At 45.6% G+C, this 23,477-nt stretch overlaps 2 protein-coding genes and 1 pseudogene across 5 annotated transcripts in view; 1 reads left to right on the top strand and 2 right to left on the bottom strand.

Annotated features, from left to right (window-relative positions):
* Positions 327-733, bottom strand: Cox6b1-ps1 (cytochrome c oxidase subunit VIb polypeptide 1, pseudogene 1; annotated as a pseudogene).
* On the bottom strand, positions 7,026-14,143 carry Cfap276 (cilia and flagella associated protein 276). The gene is made up of 5 exons (NM_001134578.3): positions 13,992-14,143; positions 9,044-9,160; positions 8,141-8,256; positions 7,579-7,703; positions 7,026-7,174 (listed from the first exon to the last, which is right to left on the bottom strand). The coding sequence occupies exons 1-5, from the start codon at positions 14,070-14,072 to the stop codon at positions 7,104-7,106; spliced, it is 510 nt and encodes a 169-aa protein (NP_001128050.1). The 5' UTR covers positions 14,073-14,143; the 3' UTR covers positions 7,026-7,103.
* Positions 14,144-15,030: 887 nt separating this feature from the next.
* The window catches only part of Elapor1 (endosome-lysosome associated apoptosis and autophagy regulator 1), a 78,261-nt gene continuing 69,814 nt past the window's right edge, over positions 15,031-23,477 (top strand). For 2 of the 4 annotated variants that reach the window (XM_087627761.1, XM_087627762.1), the window contains exon 1: positions 15,031-15,357. Coding sequence is in view for 2 of the 4 variants with exons in the window: in NM_001427831.1 (NP_001414760.1) it covers positions 15,205-15,357 (153 nt within the window). In the remaining 2 variants the exon portion in view is untranslated. 4 annotated transcript variants of the gene reach the window in all.

Raw genomic sequence — 23,477 nt, 5'->3', positions numbered from 1 at the left:
TGGTGGGGCACTTTCTAGCCCCTCAGAGACCCACCCTTGGAGCCTGGCGGCAGACCTGGAGCACTCCCTACCTTCAGGCGTCTGAAGAGAGCAGGCAGAAGTGAGGGCCTTCCATCTGTGTCTGGAACATTTTTTCTGGCCTCTAGTAGGATTCCGTCTTTCCTCGGTGGTAAAGAAGACCTGTAACAGTTACTAACAAGCATCTCAAATGGGATGGTGAGAAAACAAGAGAATCTTGAGAATAGAGGTCTACTGAAGAGGGCAAACAGCATTTAGTCACACAGCTAAACCAGAAGGCCTTTCTTTTTCTTTCTTTTTTTTTTTTTGAAACCTTTCCAGTGAGTTTTTATTAGTAGTTGCATCATGATTCAGGGTCCCAGGGTAGGGACCATCATATACTGAGGTCCCCCTTTTCTATCGGGGAGAAGGTCAAAGAGCAGAGGAGAGGTGGGCGGAGCCAGGTCAGATCTTCCCAGGAAATGTGCCTTCTGCTATGCGGTCATCCCAGGCTGAGACCCATGAGACGGGGCAGAGGGACTTGTACACACGCCGGTACCACTCACACACGGAGACGTCACCGCCCTTTGCCGTCATTGCCTTCTCACAGCGGTGGAAGTCCAGGTAGTTCTGCCAGCAGTTCTTAGTCTGGTTCTGGTTTGGGAAGCGGCTGTCAAAGGGGGCGGTTTTGTAGTTCTTGATTTTAGTCTTGATGTCTTCGGCCATCCTGACTCCTAAAGACTGTCCCGGAGCAGCGTTACTTCAATGTGACCCTTTGCAAAGACGCCAATGTCAGACGGGAAGCCAGAAGGCCTTTCTTGGAACAAAAAGGCCATTGTACAAATAAGCACAAGCTTAGATTTTCCCTCAAGGAGTATCTCTCTTCAGTGTCAGCTTAGTGGCTTTGCCTCTCAAGAGAACCAGCCTCCAAATGACACTAGGCTTCTAGTAACAACTAATAACAAAAGGATGGAGAGATGGTTAGAACCTGGGTGCTAGATGCCAGGTGGCTGACAAAAGAATCGTAACCAGTTCACCTGGGGCTATCAGGACCTCAGTAGTAGCCCTTTACCAAACTGTCTCACTGGGTTTAAAGGCCCATGGAAAAGAAAACATTAATCCTGACCTTGGCCACCGCCTGATAAGGCAGGCTCCCTTAAAGAACTTCTCTAAATGAGCGCTCTCCTACTGTGAGCAAATGTCAGAAATTCCTTTCTTGTTCTTGTTTTCCTTATAGTCCTCTCCCACCTAGCTCTCAGCCTTTTCAGATGGTTCCTCCTGTAGCATTTCTAATGTAGCCTGTCCCTTTAAGGTTCTTTGCTCCCAAGCAAAATTTAAATATTTCCCAGCTCATCACAGCTGGCTGCGAGTACAAGCTCAGATAAAACACTATGCTTTAAAAATTAACTTTGGCTATCAACCAACACACTGCCACTAGAGCGGGGTCCACAAAATTAAGTTCCTTACTCACTAAACATTAAGGGGACCAAGTAAAACTCTTCGACGAACAAAGCAAACAGTTTCATGATTTCAAACACAGTCGTAGGTCCAAGATTCAAACACAGTCGTCAGTCCAAATTCAAATACGAAACAAAAGTCAAAAAGACACTGGACAATACCACAGAAAACAATCCAGGCAAACAAGACCAAGACATCCTATCCAGAAAACCACAATCAGGTACACAGAGTGGGATTCCACATCCACTCTCTCAACACAGATACAGAGTGGGATTCCACATCCACTCTCTTCCCCTTGACTGGCCACAGCCGAGCTCTCCCGACTGTTCTCCGCCCGTAGAACGTCTTCCAGGGGCTGCAGCTTGCGGGCCCGGGGCGTCCCCCCTTCCGCAGCCAGGGGGTCGATACACATCCACTCTCCTAGCACAGGGCAGGAATACACATCTACCCTCTTAGCACAGGGCAGGAATACACATCTGCCCTCTTAGCACAGGGCAGGAATACACATCTGCCCTCTTAGCACTGACCAGTACTAAGGCACACATATATACACACACGGCGGAACCAAAACAGAGACAGACACAGACTGACAATTGTGGCGCCGCTCACACAGAAACACTCAGACAAACATCCAACTCACCTCCAAGGGGCATTCGGGGTTCCGGGGGGTCACGCTCTGATCTCGGTGGGACCTCCAAATGAAAGAGCGTACCCCTAAACGGGGAGCTGCGTCTCTCACTCCGATCGCGGGGTGGGGTGCCCCCAGGAATCACGAGTAGCCAGCCTTGATGTAACAGCAGGAGGTAGCTTTTATTAACGAGATCCCTATTAGCGGGATCCCGGGTCGATATGTATCCCACACAGGAGACAGAGGAATCGACCCCGAGCTTCCAAACTCGGGGGTTTATATAGGGACATTCGTGAGGTTACACATGATTGGTCAATTCAAATGGTGCACAGTTTCTTTCGGCGCGAAATTACATCAGCAAGGAGTACGTGCTCTCTAGCAGCTCGGCAGGCAGGTAGGGTGGCTCATCTCACTCAGGGGGGTGAAGGAAGGGGAGAGGGTGGCTACAGATGGTCAATGTCCTTGGGGCTGATAGCTGGTTTGGCAAGTCCTATCTCTGGCTCTCCCTCAGGCACGTCCAGCCCTGCACATCCAGACTCTGACAATGAGTAACCTTTTTAAAACTCTAGTTCTACATTACATGATAAAGAGACCCTGTCTCAAAAAAAAAAAAAATCCTACATGAAATACCTATAGGCCAATCTGACAGGCATTTTCTGAGGTTCCCACTTAACGATGGTTCTAGTTTGTGTCAAGTTCCAAAACAACCCAGCACAGGGTTTTATTTAATCTCTAGGCAGGGTTTTGTTCTGTAGCTCTGGCCTGGAACTCACTGGCCTGCCTGCCACTATCTCCTGAGTGCCAGTGCTAAAGCTGTGTACCACCTCAGTGGCTCCAATATGCTTCCTTAGCAGCCATGTTGAAGATGAATTGGTTGGAGAAGTGGAGGCATTATTTCTAGGCTTCTTCTGCCTAGAAATAGATAACTTCTGCCCATGGGTCTAAGTACCTATTTTTGTCAATATACAGTTTCTATACTACGTTTATGATATATTAAGAGAGGTAAGCTCAAGATTTGGCTATGATGTGAGTTCATGAATGCAGATGCATGTATGGGTGTATGTATGTGGGCTATGTGTGTATGGGGGACAGAGGCACTGTCCACTCTCCCTCCTCCTCTTCTCTTTTTCGTCATCTTTTGGTTTTCTTTGGTTTTTGAGCCAGGGTTTCTCTGTGAAACTCTGACTGTCCTGGTACTCTGTAGACCCAGGCTGTCCTCAGACTCAGAGATCACCTGCTTCTGCTCCCCAGTGCTGGGATAAAAAGCATGCACCTCCACACTTATTTGTTTGAAATTTATTTTTATGTGTATGAGTGTTTTGCCTGCACATATGTCTGTGTGCCACGTGTATGGGATGTCTACCAAGTCCAGGAGAGGGTATCAGCTACCCTGGAACTGGAGTTAAAACTGTTAGCTACCATGTGAGTGCTGGGAATCAAAGCCCGGTTCTCCCTGGGAGAGCAGTCACTGCTCTTAACCACTGAACCATCTTCCCAGGGCCCCTGCTCAGCATTTTGAACGTGAGTTCTGGGATTGAAGTCAGCTCCTTGGTTTTGCAAAGCAGCTTGCTACTGGGACCTCTCCTCAGCCTTATTTGAAGGTTTTGTTTTGTTTTTTGTCGTTCCATGTGATCATAGCACTGTCTTTCCTAGGTCTCTGAAGACTGCCATTAGTGTTTTGATAAGGATTGCATAGACTCCGTACAATGCTTTGGACACTTTAACAGGACTGATTCTTCCAGTGCATGAACACAATGTCTGTATGTGTGCCTGTCCTTTGCAGTGTCTCCGTGTTTACAGTTTTCTCAATAGAGCGCATTCACATCGTGGTTCACATTTATCACAAATGGGGTTGCTTTCTTGATTTCTTGTTCACGCAATTTCCTATCGGTAAACAGAACTGCCACTCCCCCAGTTTACACTTCCACTGCACTGTTCATCATTGAAAGAAGTCAGGACTGGAGCTCAAGCAGGGCAGGATCCTGGAGTCAAGAGCTGATGCAGAGGCCGTGGAGGGATGCTTCTTACTGCCTTGCTCTCGTGGCTTGCTCAGCCTGCTTTCTTCTAGAACCAATAGTCCAGGGATAGAGCCACGTAGGATACCCATCACGGGCAGAGCCCTCATCCATCAATCATTAAGAAAAACTGTCTTTTATGGAGGCATTTTCTCAGTTGAAGTTTCTACCTTTCAGATTACTCTAGCTTGTATGAAGCCAACATAAAACCAGCCAGGACATCTTCCATTTTTATCCTGAGGGGATGCTGGATTTTTAGAAAAAAATTATTTTATTTATATGGGTACACTGTAGCTGTCTTCAGACACATCAGATCTCATTACAGATGGTTGTGAGCCACCATGTGGTTGCTGGGACTTCAATCAAGACCTCTGGGAAGAGCAGTCTCAGCCGCTGAGCCACCTCTCCAGACCGGGGATGTTGGATTTTATCAAATGCCTTTTCCCATCTGGTGAGATGATTAAGTGGGTTTTACCTTTCAGTCTATTGGTTTTTACATATTGAACTATCGTCCTTGGTATGAACCTCATTTGATCACAGAAAATAATCCTTTTGATGAGCCATTGGGCTTGGTTAGTACCTTGCTGAGTTTTACATCTATGTTTGTCTCAATTACTGTCCCACTGCTGTGAAGAGAGACCATGACTAAGGCAACTTTTTAAAGAAAACATTGAATCGAAATATCGCTTGAAGTTTCAGAGGGTGTCAATGACCATCACGGCAAGGAGCATGGCAGCACCAGGCATGGTGCTGGAGCATAGCTGAGAGCTACATCAGACTCACCAGTTAGAAGCAGAGAAAGAGATGAGACTGGGCCTGGTGTGGGCTTTGGAAACCTCAAAGCCACCCCCAGGGACACGCCTCCTTCAACAAGGCCACACCTCCTAATCCTTTCAGAACAGTTCCTCAACTGGGAAACATGCAAATATGAGCCTAGCCAAAAGAGATGGTGCCCACCTTTAACCCCAGCCTGGAAGAGATGGTGCCCACCTTTAACCCCAGCCTGTCTTTATTCAAGCCACCATAGCATTCATTACAAATATAGGCCTTTCCTTTTCCTTATTTAAAAAAAAAGTTCTTAATTGTGTGTGTGTGTGTGTGTGTGTGTGTGTGTGTGAGAGAGAGAGAGATATGTATTTAAGTGTGCATAAGTGTCTCAATGTGAAAGTATGTGTGTATATGTGTGAGAGCATTGTAGGTGTGTATGTATAAGTATGAGTTTTCTGAGTGTGTACAAGTGTCTTTATCTGGTTCTGATATCAGGCTAATGCTGCCCTGAGAAATGAAATTGTAAGAATCACTTCTTGTTCACATTTTCAGAATAATGTTAAGATTTTATTTAGACAGTGCATCATATACGATATCTCAGACTGGCCTCGAACTCACTGATATTCCTGCCTCAGCCTCCCAAGTGTGGAAACTTCATATTGCCACATGGCAGCGGATACTATCTGAGGAGACTGGAAAGTTTCAATATAAAGGGACACCTCAGTTCCTGGAAGAACCCCCTTTGTATTTGAATTATACACGAAGCAATGCTGTCAGACTTAATTAGCAATGGGACTTTATAGTCCAATACTTTTTGTTTAAATATTTTGAAACAATGTTTATGTAACTCAGACTGGTTTTGGATGAGCAAATCCTCTGTCTCTACCTGTTGAGTGCTGGGATTAAAGCTATATACCATCTCCATACCTTATAGTGCGATCTCCAAAAGGACATTGGATCATTTTTTGCCCAATCGTTTTTTGACACAGGTTCTTATCAGTGCCTCTTAATTTTTAAGTGTTTTTATTTTTGTGCATATTTGTGCAGATTCACATGCCTCTGTGTGTGCACCAGTGGAGGCCAGAGGTTGAAGTTGGGTGTCCTCATCTATCTCTGTCTGATTTATCATATTGTTTATTTGTTTGTTTATTTATTTGTTTGCTTGAGACTGGGTCTCTCACAGAACCTGGAACTCAGTTAATTCAGCCAGACTGGCCAGAGAACCCCTAGGATCATCCTTTGTCCCCTCATCCCTGCCTCATAACCCCAGAATTACAGATGTGCTGGGATATAAACCTCAAGTCCTCATGCTTGCACAGCAAACACTATCCACTGAGCCATCCACCAACCCCATAACTTATAAGATTAGGAACCATGTTACTGCATCAAATTTTAGGGACCTTGAAATCCAAACACCGAGTTTTTGAATGACGTTTATGAGAATCAGGTCTACATGCCACAGGCAAAATTAACACAGAGAAGACAGTTGAGTTCCAGGAAGTGGCAGAGTCAGAGACTGAACGACAGCAAGGAGTAGGGCCAGGGAAACGAACCCTCAAAGAGAAAGAAGCAGATGACTAAACCCAAGAGGCCGATAATGTGACATTAGCTGTGGAGTGTGGAGTATCATAGTGATAACTTGCTTGTTAAGAAAACAGGCTATTCTGTAGTAAGGGCACCAGTGGAAGGGGAAGACCTTGGTCCTGCCAAGGCTGAACCCCCAGTGAACGTGATTGTTGGGGGGAGGGTGGTAATGGGGGGAGGATGGAGAGGGAAAGCCCATATAGAAGGGGAGGGGGAGGGATTAGGGGGATGTTGGCCTGGAAACCGGGAATAACAATCGAAATGTAAATAAGAAATACTCAAGTTAATAAAGATGAAAAAAGAAAGAAAGAAAGAAAGAAAGAAAGAAAATAGGCTATTCTGTTTCCTGTGTCCCTGACTCTTAGTGCCCAGTGCACCGATGTGGCTCTGTGTAGTTGTGACTTTAGTTATACACTAAACTTGTACACTAAATACTTGTGTCCAAACCAGTACGGTTCTGTCCTAAACCCTTACGTCTGGCAAAAAGACTTTCCAAGGCACAAATTTACCCAACAGGACTAGTCTCTAGAATTGGGGAATTTTCAAAAATGTCCTAGGCAGCAGACACATCGGGCTTCATCTTGAACAAACCTATTTAATGAAGATGGGTGACTGCATGTTCCACCATGGCAAAATTAGCCCAGTTGTCACCACTAGGTGGAAAAGAAGCCACCATCATTTTTTCGGGAGTAACCTCCATTAGTAGCCGCAGTGTGAGGGGACACTGTGAAGAAAAGAGAATGGGGTGAGCTGGAATTTCAGACCCTTTGCCCCAGCCCCCTTTTAATCCTGTAATCAATGCACTTATCAATACTATGAGAAAATTCTTGTAAAAGTAGAAAACTGAGATATGATGGACCAATGGAAATGAACCAAGGTCTTCACTCTCACATTCATGTCCAGTGCCTTCCTAGAATTAATCTAAAGATAGAATCCTCCAGTTCTACTATCAACAGATCATCTAGTATTAGTCTGGTAGGTGACAACTTAATCGATAATTCCCACCCTCTATAGTCTCTGATCTTTCCTATTGACCAGTAACCACGAGCCTCTGATCCCCGCCATCCTCTAGCCAGCCCCTCCCACCCATCACCCCCACCATGAGCCCACCCATCATCTAATCCTCACCTATGGATCCCTGAATGCTATGGATGGATTCTTTCTTAGGGTTGATCCAGTGCCGGATGGTAGTCCGGGAAGTGATGGGGGCTGAAGGAGAGTGGAAACATTCTCCAGGAAACTGGAGTTTGGTTCTAGACAATGGTGGAAAGAGAGCAGAGGAGAGAGAGCCAATCAGAAAGGAGCTGGTGAGAGGAAAGCATGATTTCATAAGACCTCAGGGCCCCCTTCGCTCTTCTAGAATGATCAAAGCAGTGTTTGTTTAGCTACACGAACTTACCTTCATGGAGGTGAACTATGGAGATAGGACTTCTGCTCATGTTTTAAAAATGAAATACAGAAATGAGGGCTGAGGGATGTAGCTCGGCGGTAGGGCACTTGCCTAGCATGCAGGAGACCCTAGGTTCAGGCCCTAGCACAGTTAAAACAAAGACGAACAACAAACTATGTTGCAGATAAAAACGAAACAAAAAACCCCTCAAAATAAACAACTGTGGGCTTGTTCACAGCACCTGCGTTGCAATTGATGCTTACATCCTTAGGGTGGAGGAGCTTTGTTTCCATTACTCACCCCTGCATATCCTCAATGGTCTCTTGGTGTAACAGTATTTCAGTTTTGTTCTTGAATGCCCCAGTGTGGTGGTCATACAAGGCAGCTAAGCGGAAATCCAGATCATCCTTTGGTATCTGTAGAGGAATCAGTCCTCCCACAGTTAACCTGGCTGCTCTATGCCTGACTCCTCAGATTGTACCCAGCTATTGTATTCAGATCAGAGGGAGCGCTTAACCCCACACTGCAAATGATCAGACTTCTGGTCAATAGAAAGTGTCTTTTTTCGGTTACGGCTATGTTACTGGTGACATGGAAAATTGTCTTCGATTTGGGTTTAATCAGCCCTACCTCATTTACAGTTATATTCAGCCTTTGAGGGTTTTTTTTCGTTGGCTTGTTTTTGTTTTTTGAGACAGGGTGTCTCTGTGTAGCCCTGGCTGTGCTGGAGCTTGCTCTGGAGACCAGGCTGGCTTCTAATTCAGAGAGAGATCTGCTTGCCTCTGCCTCCCAAGCGCTGGGATTCAAAGTGTGCACCACCACAGCCTGGAGCAGCCTTTGATTTGATACAGTGTGTGATCTGGACCAAGCCTTGTGACTTAATAGGTTGGTTTTGGATGGTAATATCTTGAATTGGGAACAAAGGGAAAGATACTGAGGCACTCTGGACTATCTTTAGAAAAGGATATGAATGCCAGGTGTGCTGGCATATGCCTGTAATCCCAGTATTTAGGAGGCTAAAACAAGAGGGATCGAGAGTTCCAGGCCAGTCTGGGCTAAATACTAAGTTTGAGCTCAGCTTTGGCTATGTAACAAAGCTCTATTTTAAAAACAGATAAACAAACAAACCAAAAAGAAAATAAATTTATTAAGGCCTAAGTAGATGCAAAAAGAAGTAGTATTTCATATTACAATGCTAAGTACCTTCGGATCATAAAAGTAGGCGTCTCGCCTTATGGATGTGGCTGTAGAAGCCGAGCTGAGCCGATTCCAGGTATCCTGCTGCTGCACAAGGTGGGTTGGGTTCTTAAAAGTCGATTTCTGCAAGAGAAACCACATGCAGGACCCAGTTACCAGACACCATGCTGATGCAGTGTGGGCCACGGTCATTCCTGTGGTGCATCCCATTGCATGGAGAGGCACAGCAGCAGAGGCAGCTCCCTGAGCCTTCTGAGTGAGAAATCATAGAAAAGGGCCAGGGAAACAAGAAACCAGTGGGTTGGGATCCTGGAAATAAGAGGAGGGGCTCAGGGAACTGGGCGTAACAACAACCTGGTCATGATTAGAAGTTCCAAGTTTGGAGTTCTAATTAACGGAAAAGTGGTTGTGCATGGCTCGCTGGAGGACTGGAACCAATGACATAAGTTGTCCACATGCAGTAGTAGTTGGGGCCTGCAGGAAAAGAACTTGACCAAAAGGCTCCATGAGGACAGAATTTTCACTGGGGCAGGGAGGGTTCCATGAGAGGCAATGGGGAACAAAGAATGTGTGCTGTTTAGGTGACAAAAAGATTACACAAGGGAGAATAACTCACGGAGGAAAGGGACATCAGAAAAGAGGTCACTGGACACTCGGTTCTATAAACGCCACAGGCGTAAGTGAGAAAAACTGTTGATTTTTCTTGTATACAAAAATGAATATTTTCACCACTGCAGGTGTCCTCAAGTACAGTGACCCAACACATGTATTTAAAAACTGGGGCCTGGGGGCTGGGGATTTAGCTCAGTGGTAGAGCGCTTACCTAGGAAGCGCAAGGCCCTGGGTTCGGTCCCCAGCTCTGAAAAAAAGAACCAAAAAAACAAACAAAAAAAAAAAAAACCAAAAAAAAAAAAAAAAAAACCAAACCGGGGCCTGATCAAACCAATGACCGAATTCTAGTGAGCCTACTGTCTAGCCTCCTCTCTCTCTCCATGTAGCAAACTGCTGGGTGATTTAACTCAGATAAATCTGGGTTTGCTTTGCTGTGTCTCCGAGTGGCTCTGCCACATTCCTTAAAAGCTATACGCGGCTCAACATCTTCTCTATTGGCACAAGGAGATTGCCTTTCACTAAGTGGTGGTGGTGGTGGTGGTGGTGGTGGTGGTGCACAACTTTGGGAGTCAGAGGCGGAGTCGGAAGCAGAGGCAGGCAGATCTCTGAATTAGAAGCCACCCTGGTCTACATAGCAAGTTCCAGGACAACCAGGGCTACATAGAGAAACCCTGTCTTCAAAACCAAAACCAAACAGCAACAAAATCAAGGGCTGAATATAAGCATAAATGAGAGGAGGCAGAGGTAGGAGGATCTCTGTGAGCTTGAGGATAGCCTGGTCTACAGATGAGTTCTAGGTCTGCCACAGCTACACAGAGAAACACTGTCCAAAACAAACAAAAAGAAACAGAAAAAGCCAAGTATCAACACTGATGCCAGTCTGAGACCCTCTCTCCTTTGATCACAGGGAGAAGTCCCTTCACTCAGGAGGAAGCTTCTCTATACCCAGCCCTTCCCTGTCCTTTCCATCAGTGCCATTCCCTGCCCCTCATCTGGTTCTACCTTCTCTACCATCTGTTAATGGAGGCGGATCTGCCACTCTGTCACCTTCTCCAAGGGTCAACAATTACAAACTCCCCTTCTTCACCACTCCTGTCTCCAACCCTTTGTGGTCTAGCCTCTCTTCCAGTGCCCACTGAAACTGGCTATTGACCTATGGTCTCTGTGGCCACTAGGAAGATCCTTCCAGTTCTGATCTTTCTTGGTTCCTGAGACTTCAGGCATGGAAACTCCGAAACCCCACCAATCCTTCTCCATCCTATGAGGCCAAGCGGTTTAACTCTGGTCTCTGGCTGTTACACCTTCCTTCTCTGCTCAGTCTTCTCAAGAGAGCGTCTTTCTGTTTGTTTTATTTTTAAACTGTTTTCATTTAATGTGCATTGGTGCACGTACGTCTGTGTGAGGATGTCAGAGCCTGGAGTTACAGACACTTATGAGCTACCAGGTGGGTACTGGCAGTTGAACCCAGGTCCTCAGAAGAGCAGTCAATGCTCTTAACCGCTAAGCCATCTCTCCAGTCCCTCATGTCTTATTTTCAGCTTCATGGGATAGGCTGCTTTTCTACTACAATTTTAAACAGCACATAAGCTGTGTAACTCCCAGGCACACATCTTCAACCCTAGCTTCTCAGGCCTGCATACCACACAATCATTTAAAGATTTCACAGGCACCACAAAGCATCTACATAATTGATGTCAACATCTTTCTCTTCAAACCCACTTCCTTGGGATGCTTCATCTCAGTGAGGGTGTGTTGAACCCTCAGAAACCCGGGAGTCTGTCCTGTATTTATCCATTTTCTTTAGACCATATGGAATCAGCCATCAAATCCCACTGCCTGGTCTGCCGCGTCCTCCTCAGACTCGAGTTTTATCACCTGTCTTCGGTGTCAGTTGCTCTTCCAGGACTTCTGCGCCTGCTTCTGACTACTGCACTCGGCTCCCAGCTGATCTGAGGGGCTTCTGTCTCATGCCCAGCCTGATCAGCTCACTGCTTCATGTGATTTCTTTCTTCTTCTTTTTCAAGCCATAAGAGCCTGTACTTATTGGTCACTAATTCCGTGATAGGTTTCTCCGAACATTAAAAAAAATGTAATCTTTTATTATCACCCACACTAGCTAGACGAAGCAGGCTTCATCGTGATATTACGAGCAGCACAAAACTCCGACCATATTTGTCTCCCATTATCCTCTCTCGCTTCTTTTCCAAACAGTCCCCTTTCTGTGTCACGTTTGGTCCCTGCTTGCTTCATTGTCCAGCTCACGCTAGGCAAGTTCGACCACTTGGCCACTCCAGTCTCACATGCTTAATTTTAGAGTAGATTTTACACATGCCACTCTGCCTTTCTGAATCTGCCTCGACTTCCTTATGTATGCACCCAACTTCTGGAAAACATACCTGTTCTTTATGACTAAACGATACTTGGCTGTGCATGTCTCGAACACTTAGCCATTCATATGGACAGGTACCTACGCTATTTTTATTTTATTTTTTTAAATTGGGGACTGTGATTATCAGAGCCATAGTAAACATGCGTTGGCATCCTTCTGCTAACTCAATTCCTCTGGGTGTCCAGGACTCACAGCAAGCTATCTTTTTTTTTTTTTTCCTTTTTTTCGGAGCTGGGGACCGAACCCAGGGCCTTGCGCTTGCTAGGCAAGCACTCTACCACTGAGCTAAATCCCCAACCCCAACACAGCAAGCTATCTTGAGACTCTAATTTCACTTTCACTGCAGCCTCACATGGCATCCACAGTTGTCAAGGATATAATAAAAGTACACTTCCAGCAGCAGTGACTTAGCTTCAACAATCTTTTGGACAGAGCATACAATACTCGTAAGACCAGTCCCATAAATGTTAACAGCATCCTCTCTTGACCAAGTTTACCCACATAGGCCACCAGTTTTGGTGTTGGGGACAGTGTCTCATATCATCTAGGTTCGTCTTGAATTCGAGATGTAGCGATGTAGCCGAGGTGGTAGGCCCTCCATTTTGCTTATACGTATACATTTAACACACATTTACTGAAAGGCATGTCACAGCGGTGTGTGATTCCCAACAGCTCTGGGATGGTGCCTAGCCCACTAACACAATGCTCACAGCACTCAGCCATCAAGGTCTGGTCTCTAGCATCCATCAGTCCTTGTCACTATTTCACACTGACATTTGGCTTTTCTGGAGTTACAGGCCACTCTGTCTCTCCTTCCAACGCATCTGTAACTACTGCTTCCCCCCCCCAATAGCTGGTTTTTCTTTCTTTCTTCACTACACACACACACACACACACACACACACACACACACACACCCTTTGCATGTGTCTCAGTTAATTCATCAAATGTCACTCACTTTCTTTGAGAAACTCCTCCTTCCTGGTCCTATTCTCAGGCGGAATGCATGTGCCACTGAGGGAAGTACATTTTGGTTTTGGTTATGTCTGTGGGTTTGTTTGTTTGTTTGTAAACAGGTTCTTATAGCTCAAGCAGGCTTAGAGTTCCTGATCCTCCCCTTCACCCACCAAATCCTGGGGTCAGTTGTATTACCCACTAAGTGACTTATGACGCAGTTGCTGGCCCATCTTCCTTACTAAGCTAACCAGACAGTAACTATATCTAAGTTTAGGCTCAGTGTTTCGTAGGGCGTCTGGCATAGAAGCCACAAATACTGAAGAAAAGCAAGTTCTTTGGTGTTGTTATCAAGCTCACATTACCATTTTTTTTCTTTTTTCTATTTTTCGGAGCTGGGGACCGAACCCAGGGCCTTGCGTTTGCTAGGCAAGCGCTCTACCACTGAGCTAAATCCCCAGCCCTCACATTACCATTTAATTCACTTTAATGTGCCTCTCTTCAAATATCCCAAAGAATTAGACTAGGAAAAAGATGGTTTGTATTTCTAACCACTGAACATAATTAAGTTAAACACACACATATACAAATCTGTTCTTGCATCAACCAGAGGTATCGCGAAGACTTGTTTGAAGTATGACCTTCTGTCTTTCAGAGATTCTCTTCTATTCTACATCTCATCTGTCTTTAGAGTACAGATGCCAAAAGAAGAGAAAACAGTAGCTTGGCGCAACCCAGACTATTATATTATATTACATTATATTATATATTTCCCATTATTTATATTCCCCGTCACTGCTTTGACAGACCTTGTTCTTCTACATTAGAGTTCAGTTCCCTCTGCTCAAAACCACTTCCAAAAGGTTATCAGACGCAAATAGCTGGCCTAGGAGACAGGCAAAAAAGATTTCTTGGGTACCTGGTGATCTCACCAGAGTTAGGTGACCAAGAATCTGCTGGAGACCCCACTGGGAATTTGCTGAGGAAACCTCAATGTACCTTAGAGGCCAGCAGATTTCCCAAATGTGTGTCTTTGTCGCCTACGGCAGGGTTCGGGTAAGATTCCTGAGAGTGAGGCATGCTTAAAGGCCCAGGGGTGCACGCTTACTCCCTGGAGACCAGTGCGCCACAGGGCGACCCGGCTTGAAGAGGATCCCAGGTCTCAATTGTTTGGAACGCCCAGTTTTTAGTTGCTAGGCAACTGCCCCTCCAGTTATGACAGATGTATTCCCTTGGAGAGATGCGCCACCTGGCGGTTCAATAAGAAGACAGAAGTCTCCAAGAATGGGAGGAGACTGCTGTGAATGCAGAGGGAAGGCGACCTGGATACGCAATCTGGAGCCTCAGTTGGAAAACGCTGGCTTCCCACGGCGTGGGATTTCTGCAAAAGCTAACGAAAGAAGTACTAAAAGATGACCCAAAGGTTTCCTTCTCGCCTTCACTTAAAAGAAAGCTTCCCCATTTTCAAATCAATGAGAGTAAGAGAATGTCAAAAAAAAAAAAAAATCAAAGATCTCACGTGTCCTAGTTGGAAAATTGTCGATTAGGTCACCCTCGCTGTTTAACTATGCAGACGTCAGGGTTGCTCACCGAGACGGCTGTAAAAACGTGAATGGACTTGGCGGGGTGGAAGGATGGAACTAAATTTTGCAGTTACTGCTGGGGCCACTCTAGGAGACGATCCCTGGAAGATGACGAAGACCTCTGTCTTCCCCCAATCGTTTTATAAGCCATGTTTACAAAATAAGAGAAGCTTAGAAATAGCCTCCCGGCCCGGAAGAGTAATAGGTGCGAAATGAGCCGCTGCAGATGTTTTGAAGGTTCTTCTACTGCGTGCTTTACGTAACGTAAGCCTATTCGGTTACTTGCAAACCCTGGCGCGTGCACTCCCATGCCGCGCGCCAGCGGTGGCGGCTGCCATGGAGACCGGCAGGTGAGCGGCACAGGCGCGCGTGGTCCTTGCCCCACCCGCGCTGAGCGAAGAGGATGCGGTTGTCAAGGCGACATGGATAGGAGGAGGAGAGGACCGAGGGAGGAGGGATGGGCGGCCTTGGCGTAGCCGCAGGGAGGTGACTGAAGCGAGTCCAGCCCCTTGCATCCTCCTCTGTGTACCTCCCTCCTCTTTTTCTTTTTTTTTTTTTTCCTCCTTCTGCCAGCATAAGCAGCTACCGCAGCACCTGAGCCGCTACTGCCGCTGGCTCAGGACAGCGCTATGGCTGAGCCTGGTCACAACCCCCAACCTTCTGCCAGAGAAGGCGGAAGAACTGAAAGGCGCACATCCCGGCTTCTGTGGCTGTTGCTTTGGGCTGGGACCACCTTCCAGGTGACCCTGGGAACCGGACCCGAGCTTCACGCCTGCAAAGAGGTACTGTCCACTCCACCCCCTTGACCTGATCTCACTTTGGTCACCAAAAAAAGAAAAAAAAAAAAAAAGAGCTTAGATCCAGAATACAGACCTTGTAGATCCAGTCACAGTTTCAGGGACCACAGAGTTCAATTTTTTTTCTAGGAATAAGTAGGGGTTGGGGGGAGGGAAGCAGGCTGGCATCGTCATGGGTGAGGCCAGCCCATTGGAGGACTCCTAAAATAGACTACCCTCACAAGCTCTCAGCAGCTCTGGCTCCAGGAGTAAGGTCCGAAAGAGTGACAGTTCTCAGAAAGAGAAAGAAGACAGGAGTTGCTTTCCAGATGGGTTACCTAAAAAGTGGTTGAAAACACTGAGAAGCTAAACAGAAAGAGGAAAGGAGGGGACTGGGATAAAAGTAAAGTTAGGGACCAGTAGTAGACTGGGGTCAGAAGCCCTGGAGTCTGAGGATGGGAAGCTCGGGATATCGACCTTAGGATCCTAATAAGTGCCCTCTGTGGTAACATCAGTAGCCCACAGCTGCTGGCTGTGACCCTGTTGGAACGCTTTGCCTGTCCTCTTGCACACTTCATTTAGTGTTTAGCATATGACACACCTTTTCTTGATTTTGAATTCTTTAACATATTTCTCCCACTCTCTCCTTTGAACTTCTCTTAACATATGCCATAAGTCTTTTTCAAGGTGTCTCTAAAATGTTATCAACATAATTCGCGCAGTAGGTAGTGAATGCCTTCTAACAACAACAACAAAATGCTTTTGGAAAATTGTTTTTTGGGGGCCTATGACAAGACCTTAGGAATAGCAAAATTAGTTTCTGTATTAGTGAAATAACAATGTTTGGTTTGTGCTCTAAGTGACTTTTAAAAAACATATGGTAGAAGCTACGTTGAAATATTTACAAAAAACTCTATTGGGGAAGGCAGAATAAAATTTATCTATGCAGAATGTGAGAGATTTGAAAATACGTCAGAAGTCTAGCGCTGTAGGAGGGATGCTAAATATCAAGCCCAGCCAAGGTTTTGAGGGGTTAAATTAGTCCCTGTAAATCACCAATGTTAATTGACAATGCCAGTGCAGTCCCATAAATACAAGTGTTATTATGTAGGGTCCTAACCACTAGCCTGACTATAACATAGCAAATCCCAAAAGAAGCAAGTGGGATTTTTATATAAATAATGTTTGCCTAAAAGATTCATTAATATTTGAGTGGCCCATGGGTACCAGACTTGGTGGTGCATGCCTTTAATCCTAGCACTTGGGAGGCAGAGGCAGGTGGATCACTGTGAGTTCGAGGCCCGCCTAAACTACCAATCGAGTTCTAGGACATAGCATGTTCCACAAAGGAAGAAAAAAAATGGCTCTGGCTCAGAGGTTAAGAGAACTTGCTGCCTTTGTAGAGAACCTGAATCCAGTTCTCAGATCCCATATGGCTGCTCACAGCCATCTGTAATTCCAGTGTCAGGGGATTTGACACTCAGTCTTGGCCTCTGAGGGCACTGCCTGCATGTGGTACACATACATGCATGCAGGCAAGCATTCATATACATAAGATAAAAAAATATTTTTTTTTTAAAAATGAAGTCACCCCACGACTGGGACCTAGCTACGGGGACTATTTTAACCTCTTGCCACCTTAACGTTTGACAGTTGGCGTTCCTCCTAAAGTGCTAGACTTTTGTTTTCAAATCTCTCACCTTTTGCATAGTTGATAAGTGCTGGCCTAGCATGTGTGAGGCCCCAGGTTTGATTCTCCAATACCGAATAAACCAGATGTCGAGACACATGTCTGTAATCTCTGGCACTTGGGAGGTAGGGACAGCAGGGACAGAAATCCAAGATCATTCACAGGTCCGTAGTGAGAGGCAGGCTCCACAGTCATCTCTGACCTTCACGTGCATGCTGTGGGATGTGTTTACCCATATTCATACCCATGTCAAGAACACACTCACAGGAGAACAAAACAGCGATCCCTTGAAAATGGCCCGAGTCAGAGGGCCTTTGAGAACGTTTACTAGTCCCAATGATACCCCGGCTGTGTATACTTTTACCAAGCCACTTCATGATGGAGTTTAAAGATAACCAAGAACAGGATGGCTTCCCAGTAATGTTGGTTCACCGGCCTTGGTGGCCTGTGGTCTAATTGCCTTGCTTAAGAGTTAAACACTGCCATTTCCTTTGTAGAAGATAAGAATTCTACCATACAACTGCCACTGATCATTAGGTCTTTGTCCACTGTGACAGATGAGACCTTGAAGGCCTTGGATACTTACACCATCTTGGTTGAGAGGAAGGGAAGAATATTAACGTAAGAGTTTTACATTGTGCGAATATTTTGTCTTTAGACCTGTTTAAACAACCCATATTTGCTTAGGAGTAAGTGAGCCAGAGGCAGTGGGAAGGGAACACTCCACTCTTTGGGGAGCTGTGAAATGGGTGTCCTGCTAACACCAACCCCAGGGATGACTGTCTTGAAGATGGTAGATAAAAATGGACCTCAAATACAAAATACTTCACCCCTACTTCTTGGTTCAGCTTCTTTAACTAGACCCCCCACCTCTTGCCATGTTGAAATAGCTTTGGAGGCATGCTCTTGGCCTGGGGCACCAGCAAGCTCTGTTTACACTCTCCTTGAGCAAACAACTTCTGAACACCCTTGACTCCAAAATAATCAGGAAGAGAATGAGTCCATTGTTGCAAGTTCTTCACTGAGCACTGTGAACGGATCCAACGAGTTTGGGGGTTTCTAACCCCAAAAGGTGAAAATCTAGTTTGAGGGAGACTGTGTCTTCCCAGTCTCTTCTCTTTTTTCTTATGGATTTCTGAGGAGCCTATAGGGTATTAATGCCGGGGCCTCTTATCAATCCAAGGCTGACCCAAGCGAAAGCATTGCTATCATGGACTATTTATTTATAAAAGCTGAGAGCTCCAACCGGAGCAAGGCAGGAAGAAGGGTGACTTGGCCACAGGTTTTATTGCGGTGGCAGTGCACAGGGAGAGGAGACAGCTGGACGTGTGCCAGGGCCTGGCACTCCTGTCTCAGTTTTACAATAATCAGGGTCACCACTGGATCTAAACATCCTGGACGATGTTTGTCCACATGAATCACTCCTTTAGCGCTGTGCTGGCCCAGGCTAAGTGCCGGCTGCGACCCAAACATTTCTTTAAACATAGTGCAACGAGAAAACTGCCTCTGACATGCTCTGCCTGGTCCTGAGGCTGTTGTTCTAATAGCCCCCAGAGGGACTTCCCAATCCATACTGAAAAGCCCAGGGGGGCCTAGGAAGCGGAATAAGATTTGTTGAGTGAGTGATGACTCTGCCATTTAGTAAGGAATCAAGATTATTAACTTCTGACAGCCTCAGATTCCTATCCTATAAAATGGAGGGAGTCATGTCTATCTGGAAGGGCTGTTGTGAGGATTGAATTAAATTAGATAGCACAGTCAAGTACCTAGTACATACTCCCATTGTATGGTGTTTAAGAAACACTGGTGGGCAAACTAATCATACACACACATAAGAACATATAAACTTTGACCTAAGGTTAATGTGTGTGGTCAGCGGGGCTGCAGTGGTGAGGCAGGCGAGAGAAAAAAGAAAAGAAAGAAAAGAAAGAAAGAGAGAGAGACAGAGAGAGAGAGAGAGAGAGAGAGAGAGAGAGAGAGAGAGAGAGAAAGTAACCAGAACCGGGCTACTTGACCTGCCTGGGTAGTAATGATTGTGCAGACAGGGAAGCAGGATGCTTTCTAGATAGAGGGAGGAGTCTGAGGAAAGTTCAACAGATGGAAAAAACAATCCGGGAATTGCAAGTAGACCAGTTGGCTGAAACTTGAAGTGGTGTAAAGCTAGTAGGAGACAAAGTCAGAATGTCAGAATCCATGAAGGATTTCTGGTCTGGAGGGAAGCCTGCTCAGGGAGTATTCCCATAGATATGGTGAAGGGTTGGGGTTATATCTCAGTTGCTAGAACATTTGCCTAGTATTCAAGAAGCCCTTTGTTTGAACCCCAGCATTTATAAACCAGGCATAGTGAGTCATACACTCCTGTAATCAATTTTAAAAATTGTATTTTGGGGAGTCTCTATGTGGGTATGTGTATGTGAATGTAAGTTCCCATAGACGTTAGGGGCGTCAGATGCCCCTGGAGCTGGAGGTTTAGGGCGTTATTGTGAGCTGAATTTGGGGGCTCTGCCTCTGCCAGAGCTGTATGTGCCCTTAACCAATGAGCCATCTCTCCAATGCCATTACCTCCTGTCATTCTTAACGCGCTGGAGGTGAAAAGGAAGGAATTCAAGGTAACCTTGGGCTACACAGAAAGTTCAAGACCAACCTGGGTTATAGGAGACCTTGTTTAGAAAATAGGAGAGGGAGAGGGGGGAGAGGGGAAAGAAGAGGAGAGGGAAGAGAGGGGGGAGGGAGAGGGGGAGGGGGAAGGAGATGGAGAGAGAGAATATGAGAGAATGATTCTTACACTGAGGCTGGATGTTTAAAGCATCTGTCGCTACTAACAGAGGAGGATATTCACTATCAGAAGGGACTAAGGAGCAAGATCTTGGGATCCAAACATTTAAGAAGCAACTTTGTCTACTGAAAACACACTAGAATAATGATTATCAGACTTAAGACATTTAAAAAATGGTACATATCATAGGCACATAAATTGGAATACACTGACAAGAAGGAGAGAAGATTTTTGGTTTTTTTTTTTTTTCTTTTCTATTTTTCAGAGCTGGGGACAGAACCCAGGGCCTTGCGCTTGCTAGGCAAGTGCTCTACCACTGAGCTAAATCCTCAGCCCCGAGAAGGTTTTTTTAAAGCATGTGGAATCCCATCACTTGAAATTCCATACTTGTGTGTACACCTGCGAGGGAGGAAGGTATACAACCTCCCAGTGGCCCAGAATGTGAGGAGTTGGTTAAACTGGGTTCAACTTTCTAGCACTTCCACTCAGTAGCCAGGAGGTTGTTTGATCTCCTCAGTCACTTCTCTTTGATACGGGGATGTTGGGAGCCTGGGATACAGTTTGGTATAAGATGCTTGTCTGGCCTGTGTGAGCCCATGAGCCTGATCTCTAGCACTGAAAGAAAAAGAAAAGGAAGGTACTAATAACCCTCCCTTCATACAACAATTTAGGTGAGTTAATCCGTGGGCAGAACTTAGACCATATCTTGGCATAGTAAGTGTCCAATAACTGTTAGTGGTTACAACTGTGTTTTAGAGAAAGTCAATCTGACCCTGGCTTATGATAATGAAAAGTCGTTAAGTGCTGAGGTTGGGGCAGTGGCTCAGCAGTTAAGAGCATTGGCTGCCCTTCCAGAGGACTAGGGTTCAATCCCTACACAACCGTCTGTAACTCCAGTTGATGGAAACCCAGAGCTGGCTTCCCAGGCACCAGGAGCACACTTGGTTCACAGACATACATGCAGGCAATATTCCCATACACATAAGAATAAATTAAAAAGAAGTCATTATGGATAAGGGTGATGGAGGTGGGTTGAACTGAAAGCTGAGTGTAATGTCACTCACCTGCAGTCCTGGAAAGCAGAAGTGTGTGTGTGGAGCAGGGGAGGATGGGGGAATTGGGGTGTATGGGGGAATTGGGGTGTATGGGTTATTACACAAGGTTTAAGATCCTTGCCTCAAAACTGAACCAACCAACCAACCAACCAACCAAATAAATAAATAAAAAACCAACAACAAATGTGGGTAACCCTGTCATGTGGGACAGAAAGGCCGCCTCAAGTTAACACAGGGGCCTGGGCCACCCTGGGAGTTTTAGGGCACCTTGACCGCATACAGAGTTAAACCCTGTCTGAAAGCAAAGCAAACACATGTAATAAACAAGGAGAGGGAAACAGATGCAGAAGGCATTCTGGGGAAAAGGTGCTTGAACTTGGCAAAGAGTCTGGCGCTGTGGTATTCTACTCTGCGGCCACCAGCCGTAGGAGGCAGTTAGTTAGAGGTGTCAAGGACCCTGAGGAACTAGAGCATTGATTTTGTTTCATCTTAATTAAGTGAAGTTAAAGTAGATACTCAGTGTCTGAAAACCTTTTCAACTCAACTTAAGATCATTTGGGTAAATGAGTACATTCCCCTTGCTGCAATTTTTATAAAGTCAGAATGGAGATCAAGCACTTTTGAATGAGTATTTGGTGCCAAAATGAGCCGTACCTTAACACCTGTCAATTTTGAAGACTGAATATAAGAAGAACACTGCAATAGTTTATAATGACTATAAGTTGATAAGGCCTACATAGTATCTAAATGCAACCTACCATTAAAATTAATTTAACCCTTTTTGTTCTCTACATTTTTGAGACAAATTGAAAAGCCCGAAGGAGGCTCACGTTTCTCTGGGACATTGCTGGCCTGCAGGTAGCAGATTTGGCCCCGTTCTCCTTTTCAGCCACAGAGCCTTGGCAAGACGTCTCACCTTCACCTTCTCGTCTGTAAGATGCGAGTAACTGGGTTCTTGCCTTTTTCACAGTTGATTGGAGGATTGAGTGAGTTCCAGGACATCCAGGGTTACACAGAGAAGCCCTGTCTCAGGAAAAAGGAGGAGGAGGAATTTAAAAATTCATAAATAAGTGTCTGGAATAAAATTCAGAAACAAATAATCATGGTGGCTTAAGTCTTCAGTCCCAGCACTGGGAAGGCTGAGGCAGGAAGCTTGTTTTTCTAGAAGTTCGAGACCAGCCTGGCTACCCCGTCAGACCTTGTTAAAGAAAGAAAAAGACAAAAGAAGAAAGGGAGGAAATAGAAAGAAAAGAGAGAGAAGAAAAGGAAAAGATAGGGTTGGGGATACAAGTCAACAGTAGAGCACTGACCTAGAATAAATTTGATTTCCAAAAAAAAGAGACTTCTCTCTCTCTCTTTTTTCTGAAAAAAGATTTATTTATTTTATATATGTGGGTACACTGTTGTTGGTGGTGTCTTCAGACACACCAGAAGAGGGCATCAGATCCCACTACAGATGGTTGTGAGCCACCATGTGGTTGCTGGGAATTGAACTCGGGACCTGTGGAAGAGCAATTGGTCCTCTTAACCGCAGAGCCATCTCTCTAGCCCATCTCTCTAGTCTCTTGATTGTCCATCTCCTTCCAGCTGCTGTGTATGTAACTCTCTATATAGCTAGCTGTTCCTCCTGATAATCTTGTCTAAACTCTTGAAAATCTTGTCTGACCCCTCCAGACCCCTCTAGCTTCTCTAGGCCCCTCTCCTTTATCGACCACGTTCCACATTGGTTTTCACCCCCAGCGTTTTCAGGAAAACTGCACTTGTCCAATCCCTTGGTAACCTTTCTGCCCCCAGCAGGCTTCATCTACCAGCACTTCACAGAGCTCTGATGGCTCTCACTGCCTACCTATGCTTTCTGACTCCAGCCCCACTCGAGACTTGGCTTTGTTTCTGCCTCCCTGGTGGCTCCTTCTCTTCTCTACCTGATTTCCAGCCTCCTTGTCTCCTTGAGCTGTGAATCTGTCAGTTCCCAGAAGTCAGTCATCAAACGTCCCTCTATTCCTCCGTCTCTCTCCCCAGCCCTTGAGTTTTACTCCCTAGACGACTTCAAACAGCAACAAGGCAAGGTGAAAGGCCGCATATGTATCGATGGGTCTTGGATTCATACTTCTAGTCTGGACCTTGCCCCTGAACGCTACACCTGTATATCCGGCTGCATCTGGATATGCATTTAATTGGCAGTTCAGGTTCAGAATGTCCAGACCTGGTCCTCAGCATCACTTTGATGTTGATTTTTTTTTTTTTTTTTGAAATCCTGTGCCTCAAAGAAACTTTCTCCTCTCAGCTGCCAACAGCCCTTTCCTTCCCAACACTCAGGCTGCAAGTCCTGACTCCCCTCTTTCTCCCTCCTCTATCAGAATTCATCAGAAAAATTTTACCAGCCCTTCCTTCAAAATATACTGAGTGCGATGGCTTTTTGTCCTTGTCCAAGACTCCGTCTCCAGGCCTCCTACTGAGCTGCCTTCCTTCCACAATAATGTCTTGTTTCACGCAGCCTGAATAAATGTGCCAAACATAAGCTTGATTTCTGGCCTCTTTTCCTCAGCCTTCGAGCGTTTTCTTCTCAAGAGCAGGAAAGATGGCTCAGCAGTTAAGAGCACTGGCT

This window comes from Rattus norvegicus, chromosome 2 (genome assembly GCF_021556685.1).
Source record: "Rattus norvegicus strain SHRSP/BbbUtx chromosome 2, alternate assembly SHRSP_T2T, whole genome shotgun sequence".
In the NCBI taxonomy this organism is placed as follows: domain Eukaryota; kingdom Metazoa; phylum Chordata; class Mammalia; order Rodentia; family Muridae; genus Rattus; species Rattus norvegicus.
Note: the sequence above shows the minus strand (reverse complement) of the source record. Positions and strands in the feature narration are given on the sequence as shown.